Source organism: Photinus pyralis, unplaced genomic scaffold (assembly GCF_008802855.1).
Source record: "Photinus pyralis isolate 1611_PpyrPB1 unplaced genomic scaffold, Ppyr1.3 Ppyr1.4_LG5, whole genome shotgun sequence".
Classification (NCBI taxonomy): Eukaryota; Metazoa; Arthropoda; class Insecta; order Coleoptera; family Lampyridae; genus Photinus; species Photinus pyralis.
Window position 1 is genome coordinate 24736320 of NW_022170596.1, and position 23560 is coordinate 24759879.

Consider the following 23560-nt stretch of genomic DNA (forward strand, 5'->3'; position numbering starts at 1 on the left):
AATAATAACAAATTTTGATATGAAATTTAAAGATAAATGGTTAGTACAAGAAAGAATAAAATGATTACTACCTATAAACACGCTTTTCAAATTACAGAAAAGGCGGGCTGAAAACTCGCTAATCTCACAGATGTATTACACGGTTATTATTTTGTCCACAATTGTATTTAATCACACAATCAACTCACTGATAACTTCTTAACGCGAGCTGTCAAATTAATTAATATTAGACGTGACTCTAAATTTACACGGTCTTCTCTCAATCAAGTAATTTTTTAATCAACTTCAATCCACGTTTGTCAAACTCGACATATTAAATTATCCATAGAGGAAGGGTTTTGTGTATTTCAGTTCATCGTGCAGCAAGCCTCTGTTGTTTAGTCGCCTCTTACGACACGCAGTGCCCTCTGCGGTAGGGGTATTCTTTCCCGCCCCTACAGGGGAGTGGACAAGTCATATTCTGAATATTGAAATCACAACACTAATTGTAGGTATGGTAGTTGTAAAAAAAAAACAAAATAAATATATCTAAGCTGCTAACTGGAGGGCTAGCAATTCTGTGATTATTGATGGATCGCACCCCACAGCCACTTTCAAGGTCCATAATTTTTTTTATTTCAATATTTTGGCCTGGAAGCTCGAGTACCTTTCAAGTCTTTTCTATCTGGGGCGTTCGTTCCACCCCACGCCCGTAAACTTGAAAGTTTTAGTGGCCAGTAAACTAGGGTTAAAAGAACTCCAAAAGTATACGAGTAGTTTATGGGATCCAGATAATTTTTAAAATTCACAGTATGGCGTGGATTATAGATATGTCCATTGGAAGATGAATTGGATGGTCTTTTAGGGCTTATACATATTATCAAATAAGTTTATTGATTGGAGAAAAATTTAATTTTTATAGGAATTACCAAGGTGATTATTATACATGAGCCACACCTGGAAATTTAAAAAATCATGATTCATTTGTGCCCAGTTTGTAAAATGTTTCACATAGAAGGAGAATAAACTCCAAAGTAACCTTTCTGTTGCATGTGGTAGCCGTGGAGTTACTTGAATATGCCGGGCGCGATTTTTGATCTGTATTCATTTTATTTCATTGATCATTGATCGGATTTATGGCTCAGTGGTAGAGCATTGGGTTATAAATCCGGAGGTCGGGTGTTCGAACCTGGATTGAGGTGAATTTTTCATCTGTGGCGGAGATGGAAATTACCTTAGACCAGTTCCGAGCATTCTACCGGCTACTCCGAATTAGGTTTTCCTGCAGTTTCCCTAATTCGTAAGGTAAATACCGGAGTACCAACTTAAGACCTTCTGCAGAGGCACCTCTAAATAGCATTATGCGGTCACTCTGTAATTGGGCGCATGCCTGTTGAGAGCCCAAAACAAGAGAGGGATAAAATTAAATCATTAAATAACATAAAATCAAAACATCAACAGGTATACGTAAAGAAAAGTGTATCTGTGACATAGGTAATTTAATCTTCGACATTGGTTGTCCTCCTAACTGTGATAAGCCAAGAGGGTGTAGAATCGCAGTATGCATTGGTCGTCAGGATTAGTTCATTTATTGACACCATGGCTTCATCGGAGCAAGCACATGTTAAAGTAATATGGGTCTTTTGAAGCGGTACCTGAAGCTGTCATCGAGGGAAAAAAAGCAAACGTACTTAAGAAAAAGGGTGGAACTGAATTTTGTATACGACTGGTTGCCAAAACTAAACTACCAATATCAGAATCACTATATTAATTATAAAAATTTAACGGACAAGTTAGTACAAGATAAAATTGCAAAGAAATAGGTTCAACAAAAATATTATTATTAAGATCATATTCCAATCACTAGGTACTCGTATACCAGTATTGAATGTTGGCAATTTAGTTATTTAAAAAAATAATACAATGGCATTATGAGAAAATGGTAGGAATCGTTAACAATCGATCATATATAGTTTTAGTTTCAGGCTAAAACAAACAACGTTGGAACACTGATCAAGTACCAGGTTCCACAGATATTTTTCATTCCGCTATGTGGTACTGGCAAAGTATTAGTTCCATGTCATAATATATGTTGTGTAAACTACCTGCAGTAATCAGTCACCCTGTATGCCTAATTTCAGTGTTTTTATTAAAGTTAGATGTGGTCATGGGTTCGGATTGAACTCAATGTAGATTATGTCGTTTGATTACGATTGTTCAGAATTATTAGTTGCTAATTTTCTTTAGATTACATTTAAACACCTGGATATTATTTGCTTGGTATTTGTTTAGTTTATCTCATGTATTTCTCTGGTCGTCAATAAGAAGTTTTCTTATCGCTGAGTACGGTAATTAAATTTTAAGGCAAAGACGTGTTTATCGCTATATTGAGCAAGGCGCAGTTTCATTTTGAAGACGAGCATTATTTTCTTAAGAAGGAAAGGGAAAGTATTTTAGAAGATAATCGAATTTTTTACGTTAAAACACAGCTGTGTTTGTGTGTATTTGTTATTGGAAAACAGTTAGTTTAACCGTCATTGAAGGTTTTTGCAACTTCAAATAGAATTCTAACTGTCACTTGTATGTATATGTGTGTATGAAGAAGGCATTAATTTATTTCTGGGGCTAGGGTGTTTTAGTTACAAGCCAACGATGCGATAAATTATTAAAAAAGAATGTAGAAGTTTAGCATGTAATTTTTTATTTCGACAAACAATTCCATTTCTTCTTACGATTCTCAAATCTTCTCTCACATTACATAAAAATGAGTGTGTCATGAGGGTCCAAACTGCTACCTAGAAAAGCAAAAGAAAAAAGTATAATCAAAGAAGCACAAGATTTATGAAAAACAATATGACTATAGATAATGAAATGATGAGCTGATAGAATACGTAGTATGCAGACGAAATGGACGCTATAACCTGAAACATAGAATGAAGTTGTAATTAATAAACAGACAAATACTCAATATAAAGAAAAAGCAGATAATACATCCTAACAAAAGTTTAGAAATCTTAAATAAAACCACATTCCCGTGTCCTTACTAGTTCAGAAGTGAAATGACTCTGTAACATAAATAAAAGTTGAGCACACAATATTATTCGTAACTCATTATAAAATATAACAAAAATTAGCTTGGTACAGTATATTTTGTCACAATGTTGAAGGAAATTCAGTGAAAGTGAAAATTCGGTGGAAGTGGAAATTCTGAGAGGAGGGTATTTCCGAAAAAACGAATGTATTAATTAGACATAAATTTATTAAAATTCTATAAACAATCCATATAAACCCAACACATCTGCATAAACAAATAACTGTGGTATAATAATCTGTTACGCAATTACATGACTGTCAATATTATTTTGTACATTCTGGATACATCGGAGAAACAAATACACTAACATTAACATACAAATCTTACAAAAAAGATTAACAAACAAGAGGAGAGGATATAAAGGGTGCTGTAATCTGTACACAACGGTGAATATTGTACTGTTCTAAAAATTATGGTATAATACGTATGAGGGTTTGCCAGGACTAGTTAAACGGTGAACGGATACACCATCAGTTCTACAAATAAACAAAACCTCATTAGATTGCAGGTTGCGATTCTACATATACCTGCATTGCGGAGAGCTGAGGGTTCCGCTCAAGCTGGAGTATATGCTGCTGTGCGTGGGCTAGTTGCCTAGTGGTGCTCCCTAACTGCTCCTCTAACGCAGCAGCTTCTAAGCATTTCACCGAAAGACGTTCTGTCAACTCGAGAAGCTCATTTTGCTGTTGTCGCGTAAATTCTTGTTTGAATTTGATCACCTCGCGTTGCACCTCGGCCTCGTGCGCCTTCCGCATCGCGTCCAGCGCGGCGAGCGTGGCTTGCGTTTCCTCCGCCAGCGCCTGCTCTTTTTCTTGTCGCAAAATTTGCAATTCCGACGAGTGATTTTCGCGCAAATCCTGCAGAGTACGGCGATGGCCGTGCTCCATTGCCAGGAGGACCCTCTCGCACAAAATCTGCAATTGCTCAAGATCGCTTTGCTGCAATTTGTTTATGCTGGTAGCGAGAATACGACGATATGCGCCACGGAGATTTTCGACTTGCATGTGATACTCTGTTCCTAAATGTAAACGTCTTCGTTCTTCTTCATTTTCGGACCTACATTAAAATGAATATTAGCTTTGACAATGCTTTAAAATCATACTGTGGCTTCTGAAGCAGAGGAGCATAAAAATGCAATGAATGCGTGAATTTATTCAATTCAAAGGCGCATTTAGACGGCGCGAATTTGACTCGCGCATAATTCCCGCGAATTTGATGCGCAGTGAGACAAACGTCACCCTAAACCCCCAGTATCTGTGAGACAGTCATGGAAATGGTCTATCCACGTGCGACTGCAGCATCTGCCAAAGTTGCAGCATATTAAAAAAAAAATCGAACGTCGCTGAAAAAGTCAACGCCCAACTGGTTTACATAGCGCGAATTGTTTCGTGCGAGTATCCTTTGATGCGCGTTCGAGACCGACTAACCGGCCGCTCACGGTGCATCTGCCTCGCAAGTTGTGATTCGCGCTCTGCAACTGTTTATACTGCGCGGGGATTGATTCGCGAGTCAAATTCGCGCCGTTTAAACACGCGTTTAAATTGCATAGATGCCGACTTACATTTTTGATCCATTCCTAAAACAGATTTGGACCTTGACTAAGAGTTCTTGCAATTCTTGACATCGAACGCATACTTCTGGCCATGTGTGAATGTCCTGAAGCGTCGTTACCGGACTACAACTACCCAAACTTGCATAGCTTTGTATCTTGTATATTTCTTCCTCTAAGCACTGTAACGAGCGAATTATTTCATTTAAATTTAACTGATTTACAATATCACGGCACTCGTCCTTATAACTGTCTAATAAACACTTAAATTCTGCATCTAAACTTTGGTTAATTTGTACCAAACCGGAATTCTCCAATTCGTCGTATAATTTGTTATTGTCGATTAAATCTACAACAAAATCGTCCGAAACATCCGCACTTCTGTTCGTACCGGCCTGCTTATATTCGCCACTAAGCACACTAATACGAGCGTCGATTAAAGCTTTATGCGCGACGATGTCGGCGAATTCGTTTAATAGGTTATTGGCGAAACTACCGCCGCGTTCCGACTCGACCCGCCGTCGCCAGTTCTGCCTTTGAAGTTTGTTTAAGCTGTTCTGATAACATTCGCTAAGCTCCTCTATACTGCTTTGCATTTCCATGTGTAGGTGATCTTCCACTGCATTGGACCACAATTCCAATGCCGCCCGTTCTGATGCGAAAAAACTGAAGAAGAAATTGTGATCGGAGCTGCTGTTCGCCTCGTATACCTATAAAAACATACGTATTATTAAGACAAATATGATGCATTCTGTGTTTAAGTCTACATCCAATAATAATAGCATTGACGGTGACTCTCCCCCCTCCCTCCCCTTCTCTGAAAGATCCTCCAGGATCACGTTAGGGAAGGGGAAGATATAAGATAGTGGGACTGAGCCCTACCTGGTGGTCTTGCCCCCACTGGAAATTACGGTTGATGGATCCTTTACAAAAATTACTAGGCACAAAAGCGCCACTCTTAGTGCGCCAGGGAACTAGGGGCCTGCTCACATTTTACATGGAGCGGTGGGGGCCACCTTTTCGTGAGGGAAGGTCAACTATCGCCTCTATAAACCAAATACTCAGGTAACTATCAAATGCAACTGACTACACTCAGCAGTGGTCATCCTCCAGCTGAAAGTGTTCAACATGGCTCGGCACCCAGCAATAATAAGGAGACTTGGGGAAATCGGCATCCCCCGCAACATCTTCCGTACCACAACAAGCTTTCTGCAGAATCGCACAATTGTGACTGGTTCGGAAAGTGCATCACGCAGAGCTGTCCACGAGGGTCATGCCTAGGACCGCCGCATTGGAAACCTGGTTCAGGATCATGAACGCGGTAGAGCGCGCGCTGGTGTCAAAATTGGGGGAAAGGATTGGGGACCTACACAAACTGTTATTAAAAACATAACATGTATCTCCATGCACCACGGCTGGCATGGTGCCAAAGTACAGGTGCTCACAGTAACAAGTTAGGGCAATACTGGATTCGGTCCAACGGCCATTTTGGCTCCAAGTCACGAGAGGGTACAGCACAACCTCCACATGGATCCTTGAGATTCTATCCATGATTCCAGCACTGCATTTGGAATCAAAGCGAATTTATGAGACCTATCTTGCTGTAGTAGGTGACGAAATCGACAAAGCAACACTACCGGCTCAAAGAGTCCATCCGGCAGATAGACACGCTGCGAGTACATGTCGACGCTAGGGGGACACAACTTTGAATTTTTGGTGTACACTCCTATTTGAATTAACGCGAATTAATTTGAATTAGGTAACGTGAATTAATTTGAATTAACGTGAATTAACTTGAGTTAACGTGAATTAATTTGAATTAACTAGAATTAATTTGAATTAACGTGAATCAATTTGAATGAACTGGAATAAATTTCAATTAACGTGAATTAATTTGTATTGATGTGAATTTGTTTGCATTTATACCGGGTGAATTTTTCAAAACCGAACATAGGCAATTAACGTGGGAAAAATGTTTTTTGCAGATCATTGCTCCCCATATTATTTTAGAGGGTTCATAATGACACCAATCGAAAGATGATTTTGAATTAACGTTAATTAATTTGAATTTGAATTTTTGGTTGTACTTGTTTCCCCCTAGTGTCGACGGGTTTACTGCTTTGATATTGACCTTTACACCTTGAGAACAATACTGAATAGAAAAAGACGAATGTCATACTATCATAAGCATCTGAAGAAAATTTTCTTCATGGCGAACGGAACGGAATTTATCCCTTCTTCAACCTTTTTCATGCAATTGATCATGGTAGGTAGGTGAAATTTTGAAAGAAAAAAGAAATTTCGTTAGCTGAATCTTAAAACAAGAGTGATTATGACTTAAAAAATTGGTCCTTCTAACCACATCAAGACTTTTATTTCATCCTCTATAAGAATATCAAAAATTAACAAAATAAAAAGACTTACCTGAGCTGCTCGCATGAGTATGTGATTAATTTCCGACTGTATTAATTCCGCATTAACCGTCTCTTGAGCGGTCGACCAGGCGTCGTTAATGATGGTCTGATCGAGACTTCTCAGTCGACACGTCGTATCGTACGCCAAGTTTACAGTTTCGGCGGCCAACGTCTCTGCTAATTGTGGTAACTTTGTGGTTTTGTACGTACAAAAGGCCGCGTTCAGCTGAACTTGCTTGCGTTTGAGCGATTCGATCGCGGGCGTAATAACGAAGCGGCGTATCGACTTTCTGTGTTTGCTGAAACCGTGCGCCGCGCTTATAAGACATTTCGCTAATATTTTTGTCAGGTACTCTACGCTCGTCTTACTCGCGGGCGGTTGTTTTTGCGCGCAGTTGCGCAGTTTATCTTGCAGGGACGAAATTAAATGCGACGTGTCGATTAATTCCTTATTTACCAGTCGATCGCATTCAATCTCTCCCGATATCGGCGCCTCGAGGGACTCTTGTATTCGATTAATCAGTATATTTTCGAACGCCATCTTCTCTGCAAGGATACAAAGCTCAACATTACTGTCCAGTTTGCCGTTTTTCCTCAATATGCGTTTTTTCTCCGCCATGTCATTTAATTTTTCCCTCAGAATCGTTTCCAGTTGTTTCACCACCGATTTAACGGATTTGTCGACGACGTCTGCCTCTGTACAGCTTATAAAGTAAGTGTCGGAATTCAAAATGTCGTTAATTTCGTAAAGGTTGTTTTCCAAAACTGATAACCTATCCACACTGGGCGAGGCGGCCCTTTTACTTCGACCATTCTTCAATTTTGATATGTTAACAATACACTCGCTTATTCTCTCTCTTATTTCCGTGATGGAATTATTTCTCGTCCTGCTACACTTTTCCGCCTCCTGCTCTGCAAGCTGCTTTATATTAGATTCTGACGTGCTCGGCGTTATCGTATTCAAAGATTCGCTGGAATTTGCTACACTTGTAACTTTTGTTTCGAGCGAGCTTAGACGAATTAGAAGCTTCATGGGTTCTGATGTAGTCGCGCTATCCAACGACTTCCTACGTAATCTGCGTAGAGACCGTTGTCCCTGAAAAGATATTAACTATCATAAAAGAAATAAAAGTTTAAAAAAATCTTACGGGAGAAGATCGATCATCAATAGGCGAGGCTCGTTCGCCGTTGCGCTCCTGCTTGTACTTCCTTTTAGATCGCGATTTCTCCAGAACTAAGATTTTGGCTTCTAATTCGTTAACCTTATCCTCAACTTCTTTGTTAATCGACACACTCTCGCGTCCTTTTAGCGACAACGACCTGCGTTTCTCTCTGGAATCTTGCAGTTTGGATTTGAGGCTACGCGCCTGCTTTTCCGCCGTGCATAATTTGTTCGTTAAATCTTGCAATCGGGACGCCATCAAAGTGGAATTTGACTCGTTCTCCTGACGCGCTATCTCTAACCCGCTGCGTAAATTGGCGTTTTCTATCTCCATATCGTCACATTTGACGAAAGCCTCACGGAGTTCTCGCTTAAGCGACCGTATTTCGATTACTGCCTTTTCGAATCGACTTTTCAAATCCCAACACGTTTCAATCAGCTCTTTGTGGGTCGCATTTTCCAAGTCATTGTCTAAGTCGACGTTCGTTAAATCCGTAAGAGAATTTATACGGTTTCTACCCTCGAGCTCTTGGAGCTTCTTATAAAGGCGCTCGTTTTCTTGGTTGTCTCTCGCGTATCGATCGTTTGCGCGGTTCAGTTCGTCTTGTAGTGTTTCCACTAGGGACTGTTTAACTTGTAGATCTTTCGCGAGATTGGAACACTTCTCTTCGTTGTCTCTCGCGAGGTTTTCCGCCTCCGTCAGGCGCCTTTGTAAACTTCTCTGCTCCCGCAAGTGCTTCTCGTCTGCGTCACGTAATCTTTGGTTTAATTCGCGTTCGGTGTGTTCCAAGTTGACCAGTAATTCATCTGTCTGCTTTTTGCGGACTAGCGATTCTGATTGTACCTTTTTCAACCTAAAACAAAACCCCTTGTAAGAACTGGAAACCGTCAAACAATACAACGAATTTACCTAGCCAATTCGCTTTCCAAACTTTTCACTTCGCCCACGGCATCGCATAGTTGCCGTTTGAGTTCATCTATCTCTCCAGTCTGTTTATTCAAAACGTTACGTAGCTCGATTTCGGCTGTATCTTTGGCTGTGTCTAATTCGTCTGTCGAAACACTATCGACTGTCGATTGCCTCGATTGCGATCGGGGTAATCTTGGACGGGTTCTCGCCCTGTCTTTCACTCGATTGAGTGCTGTACGTGTTAGGGGTGGAGATGGTGGCAGTTCTCCCCATTCACCCGATCCTCTTCTACCTCCCTCGGATGCTGTGCGATACTCCTCGTCGCTTGAAAGCAACAACGAACGTGGCGTCGCAGGAGTCAAAGGACTGTCTGGAGTATCCGGCATCGCCTTTTTTAAAGCTTGCAACCAGTTGGTTCGAATTCCGGCCGTTACGGCGCTTAGAGTTAACGTCGATCCTGACCAATGAATTTGAAATCCGTATCTGGTATCGATAGTGGTTTCGTTAAAGCTCGTTATCGTGGACAGTTCCACTGTAACTTCGGGCGTTCCCTGCTCATCCTGGTCACGGTAACCGCTTAGTGATGGACCGCATAAAATCCACCATAATTTCGTCCACTCCTTGTCGTCTCCTTTTAACCACAACCAACCCTTAAAATAGCTCAGTTTAGTTTGGCACACAATAAACGGAATGTTGCCTCATTGTATTGGCAAATCAAGTTTCGCTATTGATTGCGAAAGGAAAATAGGGCCAGTAATTGAATTTATAAATTGTCTTGCGGACGCTACAATTATGAAACACATACCATAATCAACTTTCTAATTAATTACTTCATTAATCAATGAAATCTGTTCCGCAGTGAAACAAAGACGTAAACTCTATTAATACAATTGGAAACAAATACTCTTTTGTCCATCAAATGGAAGCGATAATACAAATTCCGGGAAGATGCGTAAATAAGGCAATGAACTAAGAAATTAGGAACGATATTAAAATTATTTCCTGAAAAGCGCACCTTTTTTAGATGTAAGAGACCTTCAGATGGTAAAGCTAAGCTGGACTCTGGGGATCGATCGGTTAAAGCTGTGGCGATGTCCCTAAGACGTTCATTACGCCAATCCCTTCTTGCCCGAGACTTTTCGTCGCACTGAAGTTTATCTCTTGTTGGTGGTGAACCGGAACTTACCACATAATCTGAAACAAAAGTAAGATGAAATGAATTATAGTGATACAACCGTCGCACTCGCTTTTCCGTATCATTTCATTCTTTCGACCAAATTACAGCTTTATACGTGTTCTCAGTGTTGAGATCTCCAACCCTTAGACAGACATAGGTAGAAAATTCACGCAGATTGTATGTAAAGCGTTATTCCAAAGATCAAAGAACCAGACAAAATGAATCAGCGTTTCTTCAACAGTGTATGGTTGTCACACGTAAAAGTTCTTACAAAAAGAGTATTATTTATAGAGTAATTTATTTTTAGATAAAATGGCGTGCTCAACACGAGCCAGTAAGTCTATAGTATATAAATCGTAACCATTATGTTGCACATTCTAGTAATTCGAGCACTTGCATTCCTTGCAAATCGGAGTGCAATCTGAGCTTTATGAGAAATTAATATTTAATTCTTTGTACATATTAAGAAGTGACATCACCTCATTACTTTCTGGTATCTTTGTAAAGGAAACGGAAAGTGTTTTTAAACAATACGCGCCGTGTGAAATAGTTTAAACCAACAATTCTTATCAAATTTATCACTGTCAACGTGTTTGCCAAATAAATTTTGCAAATTCAACCATTGATTTGAATGGATTCATAGTTAAAAAAAAATAGAGGAACAGAAATTGTTCAATCACTAAAAAACTAGCCCCAGAGCCTATAGAACCTATGGGGACCTTAAAATTTAGAAGAGTTTCGCCAAATCTCGGGCATTTGGCGAAATTATTTTCGAAAAATCACCTTGTTTCGTTATTGCTGATGTGCTTCTATACAATCAGGATCTTTCAAAATTTAATCGGCGATCGATAACGAAGAGGTGGTCTATGGAAGATGCGAAAGGTGCCCCGGGTTTCCCCTCTCGGTGGTCGATACGGAAAAGGCGATCCTTGCCAGATACAAGATCCAGCATATCTCAATTTAGTAGTCGTCAAACTACTTGATAAAGAATTGCTATTTAAAAATAAAATAGCTTTGTAGAAAAACTGTGAAAACCTTTGTCTTTTGCGGTTCGTGTGACCCTTGAATTAACTTTGTGTTTAAAAAAGGTTTTAGTATGTTTCGTACGGATCTTGGTCCTTTTTTATGCAAAAGGATGCAGGTAAAGTAACAACGTGAAATCGTACAAATGAAACTACAGCGGATTTTTCGAATATTCGATTAGATAGAGCGCCTTATTTAGTAACGAACAAGTTCACGTGCCTCAAATTCGAAACGTCAGTTTAACAATTCTTTGTTTGACGAACTCGTTCTGTTCTACCAATTAAATAAGCCTTAAAAAAAACTTCGTGAGATTATGTAATGAGAATTATATATCTTGCGTGACTATCGCTCGGACGTAAAATTTTGGGTGGTCGTGAAAAAGTTACGACGATAGTAAATATTAAATCACTTCGTGTCGCAAGTTGCTGAACAAGGAGTTGCCGCACGAAAAGGGCCTCGTTGATGCAATTAGTGGTTGGATGGCACTTGTAGAAACGCGTACGAGGGTAACACTTTGACATGTTTTTATTATTTAAGAAGAGATCGACGCATTATAATTTTCGAACGAGCTTAAAGTGCGCTTCAAGATTATAATTTCGGTTTTGGAATGATAATTATAGCGTAGATTTTTTGCCCGGCTGTGTCGAAACACCGGCAATTAGGACCGGGCCACGGGCTCCGCTCCCCTTCTTCCCTCCAAGTTCGGAATTACATGGTGCATGAGCATTCAAAGGCAGCAGCCCCAACCAAGGTCAAAGTGACATCTTGCTATATCATCCTTGTCAAATCCCATTTACTCATACCGCATATTTTCGAAGCGACTTTGATAAATTTAACAATTAAGCTTTTATATCTTCAAATAAAAAATTAATGGGTCCCAGGTACCTATACTATTTAAGTTTAGTTTTGCTACAATTATTCTCGAGAAACCGATGAATTTAATATATTGTACTTCCATCAAGCATATTGGTACATGTCAGATTTAGTAGAAGTAACGAGATGAAATCACGATGGAAGACTAACCGTAGAAGACAAATTCGAAGCATGAAAACAAGACGAAGATCGTTGATATAATAAGTAATGATGTCTTTCCAAAAGAGTAGACACTTACAGGTGAATTGAAAAAAAAAGCAATCTATCCACATTTGGTCTGCTCAGCAGGTCAACAGGACAACTCTGTCGAAACGTCTAAGGAAATCGCTAGCTTATCTTTTTGGTTTGTTGCGTGGGATGACGCCTTTGTATTTTTAATCGAGGCAGAATAAACTTTTTAGGACTCTCTATGACGTATTCGGCAATTCGAACAAAAATAAGTATTATTTATACAGTGTATTTATACAGTGTCCCAAAAGCGGTCCACAGCCCCCAATTTGAAAATTCTTAGACCACGTCTAAGACAATCTATAGAAGATAGATTTATATAACTTCCGTTCGAGATTAAAGCTGTTGAATTTTGAAAAAATCCAAACCTGAGGCTTTGTATCTTCATCTCGATATAAAAGACAGATTGCTATAATAGATTTAGCCTGAGCAAAAAGACGTGAAAAGCGTATTTTAATAATTATAAAATGTTATTGGACATGCAAAAACCAATATGTTATTACTGTCAAACATCACATTATGGTTAATTTTAATCATCTATCTTTATGCGCCAAAATTCAACATTATTTACCTCAAAAACTTCAATAGATTTATCTTAGAACCTAACGTAGAATCTAAGGATCAAATATAATACCGGGTGTCCCATTTAGAATTTTCAAGTTGGGGAGCTGAAGACCGCTTTTGGGAGACCCTTGTAAATTGTGCTTAGGCCAATGAACTTTTGTATTACACTTACTTTTGCAAAACCTCATAAAAAACGAGTTGGAGGGGGGATCAAATTATAGTGAATAACCCACGTAACATCAGAAACAAATAAAAACGAAATCAGCACAGCACGTCTGTTTATTTTATTTTCGGAGGTAATCGGAATTTTCTGGTTTTATTTGAAGCATGATAATAACTATATTGCGCAACTTTTCCCTAATTTGAACATCGTCGTATATTCTATGGTTTCAGAGATCCCCATGATAGACATACTTATCTTGGACCACAGTGTATATCTTTGTGAATTCCTATTTTGTTTCAAATAAAAGTTTTTTTATATTTACTTTTTTATCACATGGAATTTTTTAATTTTTCTAAAACAAAAGCGCAACAAATAAATTCTTTTTTTAAATGACAAGATATTTTTTGCAATCTTTTTTAATAGTACCTATTTTATTTCACTTTTTAAACATGTATAATATGAATACCCTTGCATCGGAAAAATCTCGAAAAACTGCGCGTGAGTGAGAGGATCGCGATAGAATTTTTTAATTTTTCTAAAACAAAAGCGCAACAAATAAATTCTTTTTTTAAATGACAAGATATTTTTTGCAATCTTTTTTAATAGTACCTATTTTATTTCACTTTTTAAACATGTATAATATGAATACCCTTGCATCGGAAAAATCTCGAAAAACTGCGCGTGAGTGAGAGGATCGCGATAGAAATCCGAGTAAGTAATTGGTCTACCAAATAAAACTACTGAACCAAGTTACCTTTCTTTGGGCTACACACACTTGCAGCTCCATCCTAATGAAGGCCAAAAAACCAACCCATTATATCCAATAACAATATCAGGCAAAATTAAACACATCTAATAAATATTCATATTGATCTCACTCACGTTTCTGTCTTAAAATATTTAAGTACCGTTAAATGTAAAAACTAATTAGTTATCATTATCACAATGTCAATGAATTCACCAAAATATATGCAATACCAACGGCTTTAAATTCCAGAGATGGCTACATTTAACTTCACTCAATTTATGAAAATTTTATCTTAAAGATATACAACCCTTATTTTTACATAAATAAAATACCGGTACCTCGTATAAAATGCCCTTTTGTAGACGACAATGTTGGCATAAAACGGGTTTAGGGCTGTTATTCTTGGCCGATACAATGCTTCGTGAAATGATACGAACTGTAAAATTGATTGTTCCGTCGGATACCTTTTCTTTTACGAGTTTGTGAGGGAGGCGTAACTGTCTGGGTGTAGTTTTTTCGGAGTTCAATCCAATTTTTATGGATTGCAAGCAAGCAAAATTTTTACTGCCACAGGAGTGTAATCCTAACTGTTCTTTAAATGTTCTAACGTCCTTTGTACTACCGTAATAGGGAAAATTCCCACCACGCAAAATCGTGCACTTTTTTTATAACTAGAAAGGTCAACCCTTTATTTATTTCCAGAACTAAACGCAACATTCAGTTTAAAATTCCATTCTTTTTTTTATTAGCACAAATAATTTATTTACGCTTAAACACTTATAGTTGCTTACCGAAGGAAAATATTCATTCGGCTAAACCTGGACTGAAGAAGTTTCTTTTGCTTCCAATTGTCTTCGCCGTTTTTTAAATTTTCGGAAAACTCGCAAGAAATTAATGTTTCATTCGCTCTGGTAAACTCGAATCCAATTTTTGCGGCAACCGAACGTGGCTCCCTTTTGGTAGTCTTAGACCGAATGCCTAAAAACTTCCTAGACTAACCCTTTCCTATTTTTTTCATTAGGTAATTGACGCTGCGTAAATTATAGGTCCAATATCTTTGCAACAAAACCCTAGCAAGATGAGATTTCCCCCATATCTCCGACTCACTTGAGCCTAAGACTTCCGGAAACCATTATAAGAAGTAACAGTATATATGATACAGCGATTATAGTAACGTAAGGCGAGTAGACGGCCACAATTAAAATGTAATCACAGATAAATCAAAACCGGTTGGATTATTATACGAAAAGGCTTACCAGTTCTTGGTGGTGATTCGATGGGTAAATTATTTGACGGTTCCGGTAACCAGGTCGGTCGTGGGGCTTCTTCCTTGGATGGCGATTCTCGTTCTTCCTTGAGCGGAGGGGTGAGAAAGTTGGTGCGCGGACTTGGCCCGGTGCAGGATAGGTGCCTTGGCCTAGGCGGCTGCGGCGAAGCGCTACGTCCCAATTGTGGCAAACTGGGTGAAGCTCTACCACCTGGAAAGGTTGCGTTCCGCTTATGCCGCCTAGGAAATACGGCCAGCAGTTCCGCCCACCAGCGGGCGTCTTCACGGCTCGCCGCCTTAATGAATGTAACTCTGTCGGGCGATGTTAGGGCTAAGGAGTGAGGATGGCCGGTTACTTGCTCGGCACCGGTCACCTCCATTACTTTACACATGTCCACCGAACCTTGAGGCACCGTATCGGGCTGAAAAAAAAGAAAGGCAATGTGTTAAAATAATTAGCGGTGGATGAGCGGAAGCGTCCGTGCGTGCAACTTTTCTAAGATTTATTCAGGTTGTTGACTTATAATGCACTTACTTTGCATTGCATATAGCCATACAGATATATGTATTATTATTAATAGTTTCCTATTCGTTTTGCAATAAATTATAATGACGAACCGTAAGTGGACGTTTTTAACATTTTCTAATTAAAAACATGACCGCAATTAATTTTAAATTAACTGCTTCATTTTTTTTAATCTCTAACGAGAAATGGGCTTTCCTATTCCTACGGATCTTAATTAAATTCAAAGTCACCAAATTGACTTTTAAAGAAAGTATTAATTGATGCTAATAAGCGATAAATCATTCCACATTCGTACGCGGACGATGTTTGCCCAAAAAATTATAGACTCGATTCGAACCAATTTTGGTCGATGAAGCATCATTAACATGCTGGAAATAAATAAATAAATCACTTTTATTGTGCGTGCGTGCGTGGACAACGTCATTATATGTTAGAAGTTAATGCGGTTATACTCAGGCAATCTGATCTCTATCTAAGATCACAGCCCTTCTGAGAAAAAATACAAGAAGTAGAGCTTGACGATTCTAAGAGGTCCTTGTCTTGACAAAACTGGGCCTTGGAATAACACTGATTCCAGCGTGACAAAGTTTGCTTCCGAGAGTTCACCTCCCAGAAACATTTTCAGGGTAGCTCAATCTTGGATAATAATCACCCTTAAAATAACTGATATGCACTCACTTCCAGGTGAATTCCTCCTCCTCCAGCCGCCGAGGATTCTACCCTAGGATAAATTCGTTCCCGCAGAAGTACTCACTCGCATGCCTCAAGGAAACTTATAGACCAGTGCACCTTTAGAATACCTGATTGATATACTCACTAACAGAGGTTCCCACTATTTCTGTGAAAATTTCCGGTCTAGTTTTGCCTGATAAACTCCGTATCACAAACGACCAGATGTGTCTTACCTCTAGCACGTTATCTAAATTGAATAGATCGCCCAAAGCGATAAAATTTAAACAAAAATTACGCATTTACAAAATTTCTAAAAGGAAACAAACGACACTGAGAGACAAATTCAAGTGAAATAAACCATTATTTTTGATGTTTGGACAATAATAAGGTCCCCATGACATTGTTTACACAACAATATATTTTATAAATAAGTTTTTGTTTGAAAAGAGCGTAAAATTTCCTACATTTTGATGTATCACTCGTGATATTTCATATTTCTATTCTTAAATATTGTGTATTTTATACATTAAAATATTTTTATTCCACATGTCTAGGTTTCCATGGTGGACAAAATATGGCAGGATTGTTTAAAACAACAATTTATTGGTTATCTGGAAATGTTTATTACCTAGTTTCAAATATTTTTAATTTCAAATAGCACACAAAAAACAAGGAACGAAAACTGATCTAAATATACTCAGATAAATAGTAACAATAAAAGGAAAAGTAAAAAAAAATAATAGGAACATGTGTTTGAATTCTGTAAAAAACGTTTTTAAAGCAAGAAGTGTTATTTTTGTGCAAGTTGTTTTTCATTTGGATAATAATAGATGCACCATTTTGTTTTCCAAAATGTATGAAAACTACGGCGTATTTTAACAGATACCCTAAACGACGGCAACCGTTTGGAGATATATATATCTCGTAGGCTGCAACAAAATCTAGGACACCATCGTTCTTTCACTAAATCTTGAGAAAATTACAATATTAATAAGGAAGCTCAAGAAAATGAACTAAAAGAAATTACAGTACTAGGAACTATAAATCAAAATAGCAAAACGTCAACAAGAAAGTTAAAAACATAGACAGGTGTACTCAAATTTAATGTTATGCGCATTTTAAAAAATAATAAAATAAGATCGTATATAAGATGATTCAAAATTGGGTGCAACGATTTTAAGGGCGTATTTATCAGCCAAAAATAAGAAATTTTTTCATATAATCGTATGTCGTAACTTGCTTGGTTTTCTAGATGCGGGGTTTAAGTTTTTTTTAAAAAATCGGTTTTTTATCGATTATTCAAAGACCCTTACGACGACAATTAAGCCTACCAAATTTTTTTTAATCGGCTGAAAGGTTTTTGAATAATTGATAGAAAACGGATTTAGAAAAAAATCTTTTACACCATGTATCTAGAAAACGAAGCAAGTTAGGACATACGATTAGATGACAAAATTTCTTATTTTTGGCTGATAAATACGCCCTTAAAATGTTTGCACTCAATTTTGAATCACCCTTTATATTGTTGTATAATCTACATCATGGGGACGTTTTATTTGGTTTCAGCACCGACAGTAATGTTGGGTCACCCTGTCTGTGTATAATTCCATTTATTTTTGACGTTAAATGTATGATCGCAAATTTAGAATGAACACAATTTCGATCATGTTATTCAAATTTGAGGTCAATGTGTATTTGATGGTGTTGTTTAAATAATCGCTTTGTTTATATTATTGTGAAGATGAATTACATGCGAAAAGATAAGGTTCACGTGTAACTAATTGCATTGGACGAGGCCCCCATCAGTAATGCGGGAATATTCAACAGATAAGTATAACGAACGCATTAGGCTCGTGAAACTCATGTTACTGTGGAGGAAAGGACTCAAGGGCTAATGTGGTAGGTATTTACTGACGACCACTTATTGGACCGTATACATATGACGGACCACTGAATTCTCGGCGATATTTGCAAATTTTACAGGACCAAGTTGAACAGTTTATTCAATACATACCTACTTATCAATTAATTTATTGCAAAGGGTATTTTTCCAACACGACAGATCACCACCGTATTCTGCGAGAATCATCACCCATTATTCTAAATGGGCAGTTTAGAGAAATATTTGAATGTATAAAATGCAATATTACAAACAATATTTAATATAAATAACATACACATTTTACACTCTTTTCAAAAACCCGAAAATATACAGGGTGATCTGCTGCAGACAGAATTGCAGCTTTTGTGGGTAGTACAGAATCTACATTAATTTCATTTGTTGCCAGGCTCCTTCACCAATAAAGTACAAGAATTCCTCTTTGAAATACCAGCATCTTCTCATTCTATTTCAGCAGGAGTTGCTTCTGAGTACAAGAACACGTCTTGTTGGGTGAGGATGGATTTTGTTGGAAAACAGTAATAGTAAGGCGCTATATTCTAGCACGAGTTCAAGTTTCGAATGAACGAGTGCTAGAAAGGCCTTCTGCAACATATGCTTTATACTATTTTCTCTGTTGAGCATTTTAATTGTATTAAAAAAATTAACAATTCTGACATTTTCTGTAATAAATACTTCAATAAAGAAATTAAGTTGGCTACGCTACATTTTGAAAAAATTCAATTTAACAAGCGCGTCAAATACGAATTTGTGCAGTATATTTTAGTTTTTTCAATAAAAAGTGAATAATGTGCGAAGAAATTCTTCCTTCCACTCCTCCAGAGCTTCGACAGTTAGCAGAAGAGACTGTTCATAATTTGCTACCAGGCAATAATTCCACAATTATTCTAAAAGTTTATAATAATTGTACATTTAGTGACAAAGATTAGTTTTGTAATTTTGTTAGGTTATAAAACCTCATTTGTATTAAATGTGGATTTCTCTAAGTACCTACACTGAATTTTCAATACCTAATGATTTCAATTACCCGTATCGTTAATAACTGTAACATAATGTTATAACAATAAGTGAAATTAGTCCACATTTTACTAAACCGTTGAGATAAGTATTAACGTCTAAATCATCCAGGCAGAACTTTGAATTGAACATTCGCGTATATGATCAGCCTGGATGATTTAGACAAGCATGCCAACCACTGAATACCAAATGTTTTTAAAAATCTGTCAGTTGTGGAAAATAGTTACCAAAAATAGTGTTGGAATGAAACTCATTCCAGCACTATTTTTGATATCGGAATACTGTCATTATAAACGCAAAACAGAGAAAATATTTTACTTTTTCTTTGCAGAAAAGGGTATAAGTATGTTGTCACAGTCACTGTACAGCGTGCAGAATAGAATTATCAATCGTGCTAACTGTATATATCCACCAGACAGTATGCAGAGTGTCTAATATATATTAGTACGTTACACGGATTTGAACCTTTTAACTTACATAGTTTCTTGGAGTATCATAAAAACTGGAAAAAATTCCAAAATTTGATTATCGCAAATATTAAAATAGCCACTGCAATTAAGACAAAACAGCGACCGCAGCAATTTCGCAGTGATTTACGAAGCGGAAACATTTTAATTAACGTCCAAAGAACGAAAATAGAACAAATGTGGTCCCGAATCTGATTCTTGAGCGACATCCCGCTTGATTGATGGCGTACACTTTTTAGATGTGTAGGAATGAAGTTAAAGTAAATTGTAGTAGAATGCGACGGACTGCAATTACCGCACGAAAATAGAAAACTATTTGTGAAAAACTACCGTCAAAACAGCGAACACGTGTACATTAAAGACTACACTGACACGACACTTTAGAGGCGATAAATATGACGTTTCGGCTTTTTGTTGAAATTCCTTCGCATTATTTAAACATCCACATCTCGTAAAGTTGAATATTTTTTATGAAAATGTAATTTAATAGTCGCTTTCACATCAAGATGTATTCTAAAGATAGCAGAAGTATGCGCAGGGTTGCGCTCTAGGAAGTATCGTATGGTATGGGTAAGGTACTTACATGTTCGTCGACTGAATAATTAAGCTCGCCATCATCGTAAAGCACAAACCATCGTCGCTGCCATCTCTGAAAGCAAAAACATCGTTATTAGTGCAAAAAGTTTTGATGTGCGCACATATGCGTCTAATTAATATCTAGTTTGTTGGAAATTTATAGAGCAACAACTTCGATGTCTACGAACACCTCTTCTAATAAACGAAGTGAGAAAATTAACGTAGTATATACCGACGACACGATTTGTTTATGGATGGGGCGTTGAACTTCTTGCACCTGCTTTACAGCTTGATAACATACAATCAACGTTTAGGAATTTCACAAAAACTGGAAGATTACATAGACTAAGCGTGTTCAACGACCAGTACAATGAATATTATCTTTACGCGATAACATTCCTAAGACTGTTAGGAGAGATCTGAAAAAATCCATTCAGATTTGACCAAATCTAATGCGATCCGAAAATATCCAGCTCCACTCGAATATTCATACGTTAAACTAACAATGAATCGAATCTTGTGGCAATTATTATGATCCAAATTTTCAAAACGTAATTTGGGATTCATTGTTCAAAGATACCCATTTCCAGATGAGGGTTTGAAAAAACGTTTACAAAATCGACGAAAAAAGTTTAGCACCGTTTGGAGAATAGTTCCAAAATGAAGTGTTTTCGATTCAGTTTAGTTGGAACACCTTTCTCTTCACCACTCTCTTGTTTTTATACCTTGGGCAAACCAAATTAGAACCATTCCTGTAACTTTGCCGAATTAAATGTTTTACACACTATCATTGAATTTAGTTATAAATTCAATGACACTAATGACACTATGTACCTGTACCCTACATAGGTAGTAATTCAAAATTTCAATTAATACCCACATCCACAGTGGAAAACTGAATTAACCAAAGAGACTATTAAACTTCTGGTGTCAACATAAATGTACCATCATACAGTGTGTTCGAGATAAGAGAGTCACCTCGATATCTCTTTTATTTGGGGAGATAATGAAAAATTTGTCAAATATAATTTTATATGTGACGTATCTATCCTATAGCTACTATATACCGGGTGGTGCACGGTAAGTAGGAACATAGGGATTTAACGTGGGAAATTAGTTTTATGCAATATCCTGCCCTCCTGTACATTTTACAGAAAAAACTGTAGAGTTTAAAGTTGTTCAGAATTAGATGGTGCATACAAAACTGTTTTACCTGTTTTATTAAGCTTTTGGTATACTCGCAAATTTAAAAATAAATTACAACATTTCTGTTATTAGTAGCAATAGCCATGACTGTTGTTGTCTTATGAATTACTATACTAATAACAGAAATGTTGAATCTTCAAAACAGCATTTTTTAAAAGAAGCTTTTAGGCATTCAAAATTATAAAATTTGTTACTAATCTACGTAATTTAAATTTGTGGTCAGTGGCGTACTCCTGCATGGTCAAAGGGGCACATTTTTTTTAAATACCAACCACTAGTTTTCATTACATATTCTTAAAGAGTATACTTTTTTGGATATAGCAGCATAAAAATGTATTATTTACCCATGATAGAAAAGAGGTAAAAACTGCTTTAGATATTTTACAAAGAATCCAGTGGCGTAATCAAAAAAAATTTTTACCACCGTTTCCGAGATTTGACCCACAGTTGGCACTTTTAAATGCAACACTCTATATATCTTAACGTCAAGTTTTTTTAAATATAAAATACACTGAGCGACCAAAATATGGAACACATTCGTTTTAAAATCATGTGTAAAATGCTCATACACTTCTATCATAATTATTTTCTTGCGAATTACTTGCACCAAAGAGAAAATATACAGGTTGCGTTACGGTACCAAAGTTGATTTGTTTAAATGGAATAGTATTTTTTTAAATCCATGCATAATTTGACAGAATTTAAAAAATACCATTAACAATATCAAGTTTGGTATCAAAATTACTTTTTGGCGCACACTGTATATTTTCTCTCTCCTCGCATAGATAATGGAACACTTCCCTACTCTCTTATAAGAGATACGGTTTTGGTAAAGTAACAACCTTAACGATTATTTTGACAATTTGGAGAAGAAATAGACAGTTTTTCCTATACCTACTGAAAACATTAACAAATTCAATAAATCTAATCTAACCGATGTCTCAATAAAAAAATCCGTCCCCAAATAAGAAAGTTAGCACAACCTATTCTTTGACACGTCATTTCAATTTGATTTTATAAGAAGCATCTTAGTGTATAGAATTTATAAGCCCAATAAACGGCAAAAGGGTAAAATTATGGCACATGAAAAAAGTTTAAGTTTTACTGTAACTTTTTTAGTAACAAACGCAAGCCTCGACACCATAACCAACCATATAGCGAAAAAAGTAGAACAATAGCTCTTAAGATCGAGATCTATAGTGGCGAGACGGACAAAGTGACCACAACAGCGCATTTTTTTTGTGGAAATGAGTTAAACAATGGAAAAAACCAATAGGGAAAAATCCGTAATTCGAATTTGACTAGCCTTAAAACTGTACCATTTCGAATTTTCGATAGTAGAGCATATAAAAATAAGTTCGATTTAAAAATTGAACATGACTTACCCTTTTTTGGGTCGGCGTCACGGGCTCCCTTAATTTCTCTTTCATTATTAACTTCTTGCTCGGCACGCAAGAAAATGTATCAATTTTTTTAAATTAAAAATATGGTACTTGATGATTTGGCGCATTTAAAATATTGTATAAAAAAAAGGACACAATCGCCCTCGGGAAGCCTAACCGAATAACATTTAATTACGCTCTTTTTAGCAGGCAATTTTTCACTTGAATAATTTTTATAATTAAAATTCTTTATCAAAAGTATTTATGGCATTTTTAGCATGTGTAATCAGGCGATAAATATTTAGATTCCTGTTATTACTATTACTTTTTGCGCGCCAACCAGATAAGTGCGCGTGCAAGAAGAGGCTGCCCCATTTACATTAAGTACCGAACTTTTTTTCAACTGCTCTAGATATGCACTTGCAGTAATTATAAAGTCTAATTACTGTCAGGTCTAATTTAATGAAATTACAACGCTGGCGTGATTTAGGTTACGCTCCAATTTATGAGCGACATAATTAGAAGTAATTCGTCGTATCGCCTTCTTCATTTAACGAGTAGTTCCGTATTACCGACGTACAAATATGGCTCTAAATTCAATTAAAATAAAAATTTCATCCGGTACGCAGTCGATGACGGCCGTTTTATTAGGGTTACCGGACA

At 37.1% G+C, this 23560-nt stretch overlaps 1 protein-coding gene across 1 annotated transcript in view; it reads right to left on the reverse strand.

Moving 5' to 3' along the window:
- Positions 1–3506: 3506 nt before the first annotated feature.
- The window catches only part of LOC116170293 (protein outspread-like), a 42960-nt gene continuing 22906 nt past the window's right edge, over positions 3507–23560 (reverse strand). Inside the window, exons 2-10 of the mRNA XM_031486574.1 lie at positions 20317–20382; positions 15141–15573; positions 10124–10302; positions 9109–9758; positions 8185–9052; positions 7047–8132; positions 4635–5332; positions 3601–4129; positions 3507–3549 (exon numbers count right to left, since the gene is read on the reverse strand). Coding sequence (XP_031342434.1) covers positions 3544–3549; positions 3601–4129; positions 4635–5332; positions 7047–8132; positions 8185–9052; positions 9109–9758; positions 10124–10302; positions 15141–15543 — 4419 coding nt within the window. The 5' untranslated portion in view covers positions 15544–15573; positions 20317–20382 and the 3' untranslated portion in view covers positions 3507–3543. The remainder of the gene's footprint in view (positions 3550–3600; positions 4130–4634; positions 5333–7046; positions 8133–8184; positions 9053–9108; positions 9759–10123; positions 10303–15140; positions 15574–20316; positions 20383–23560) is intronic.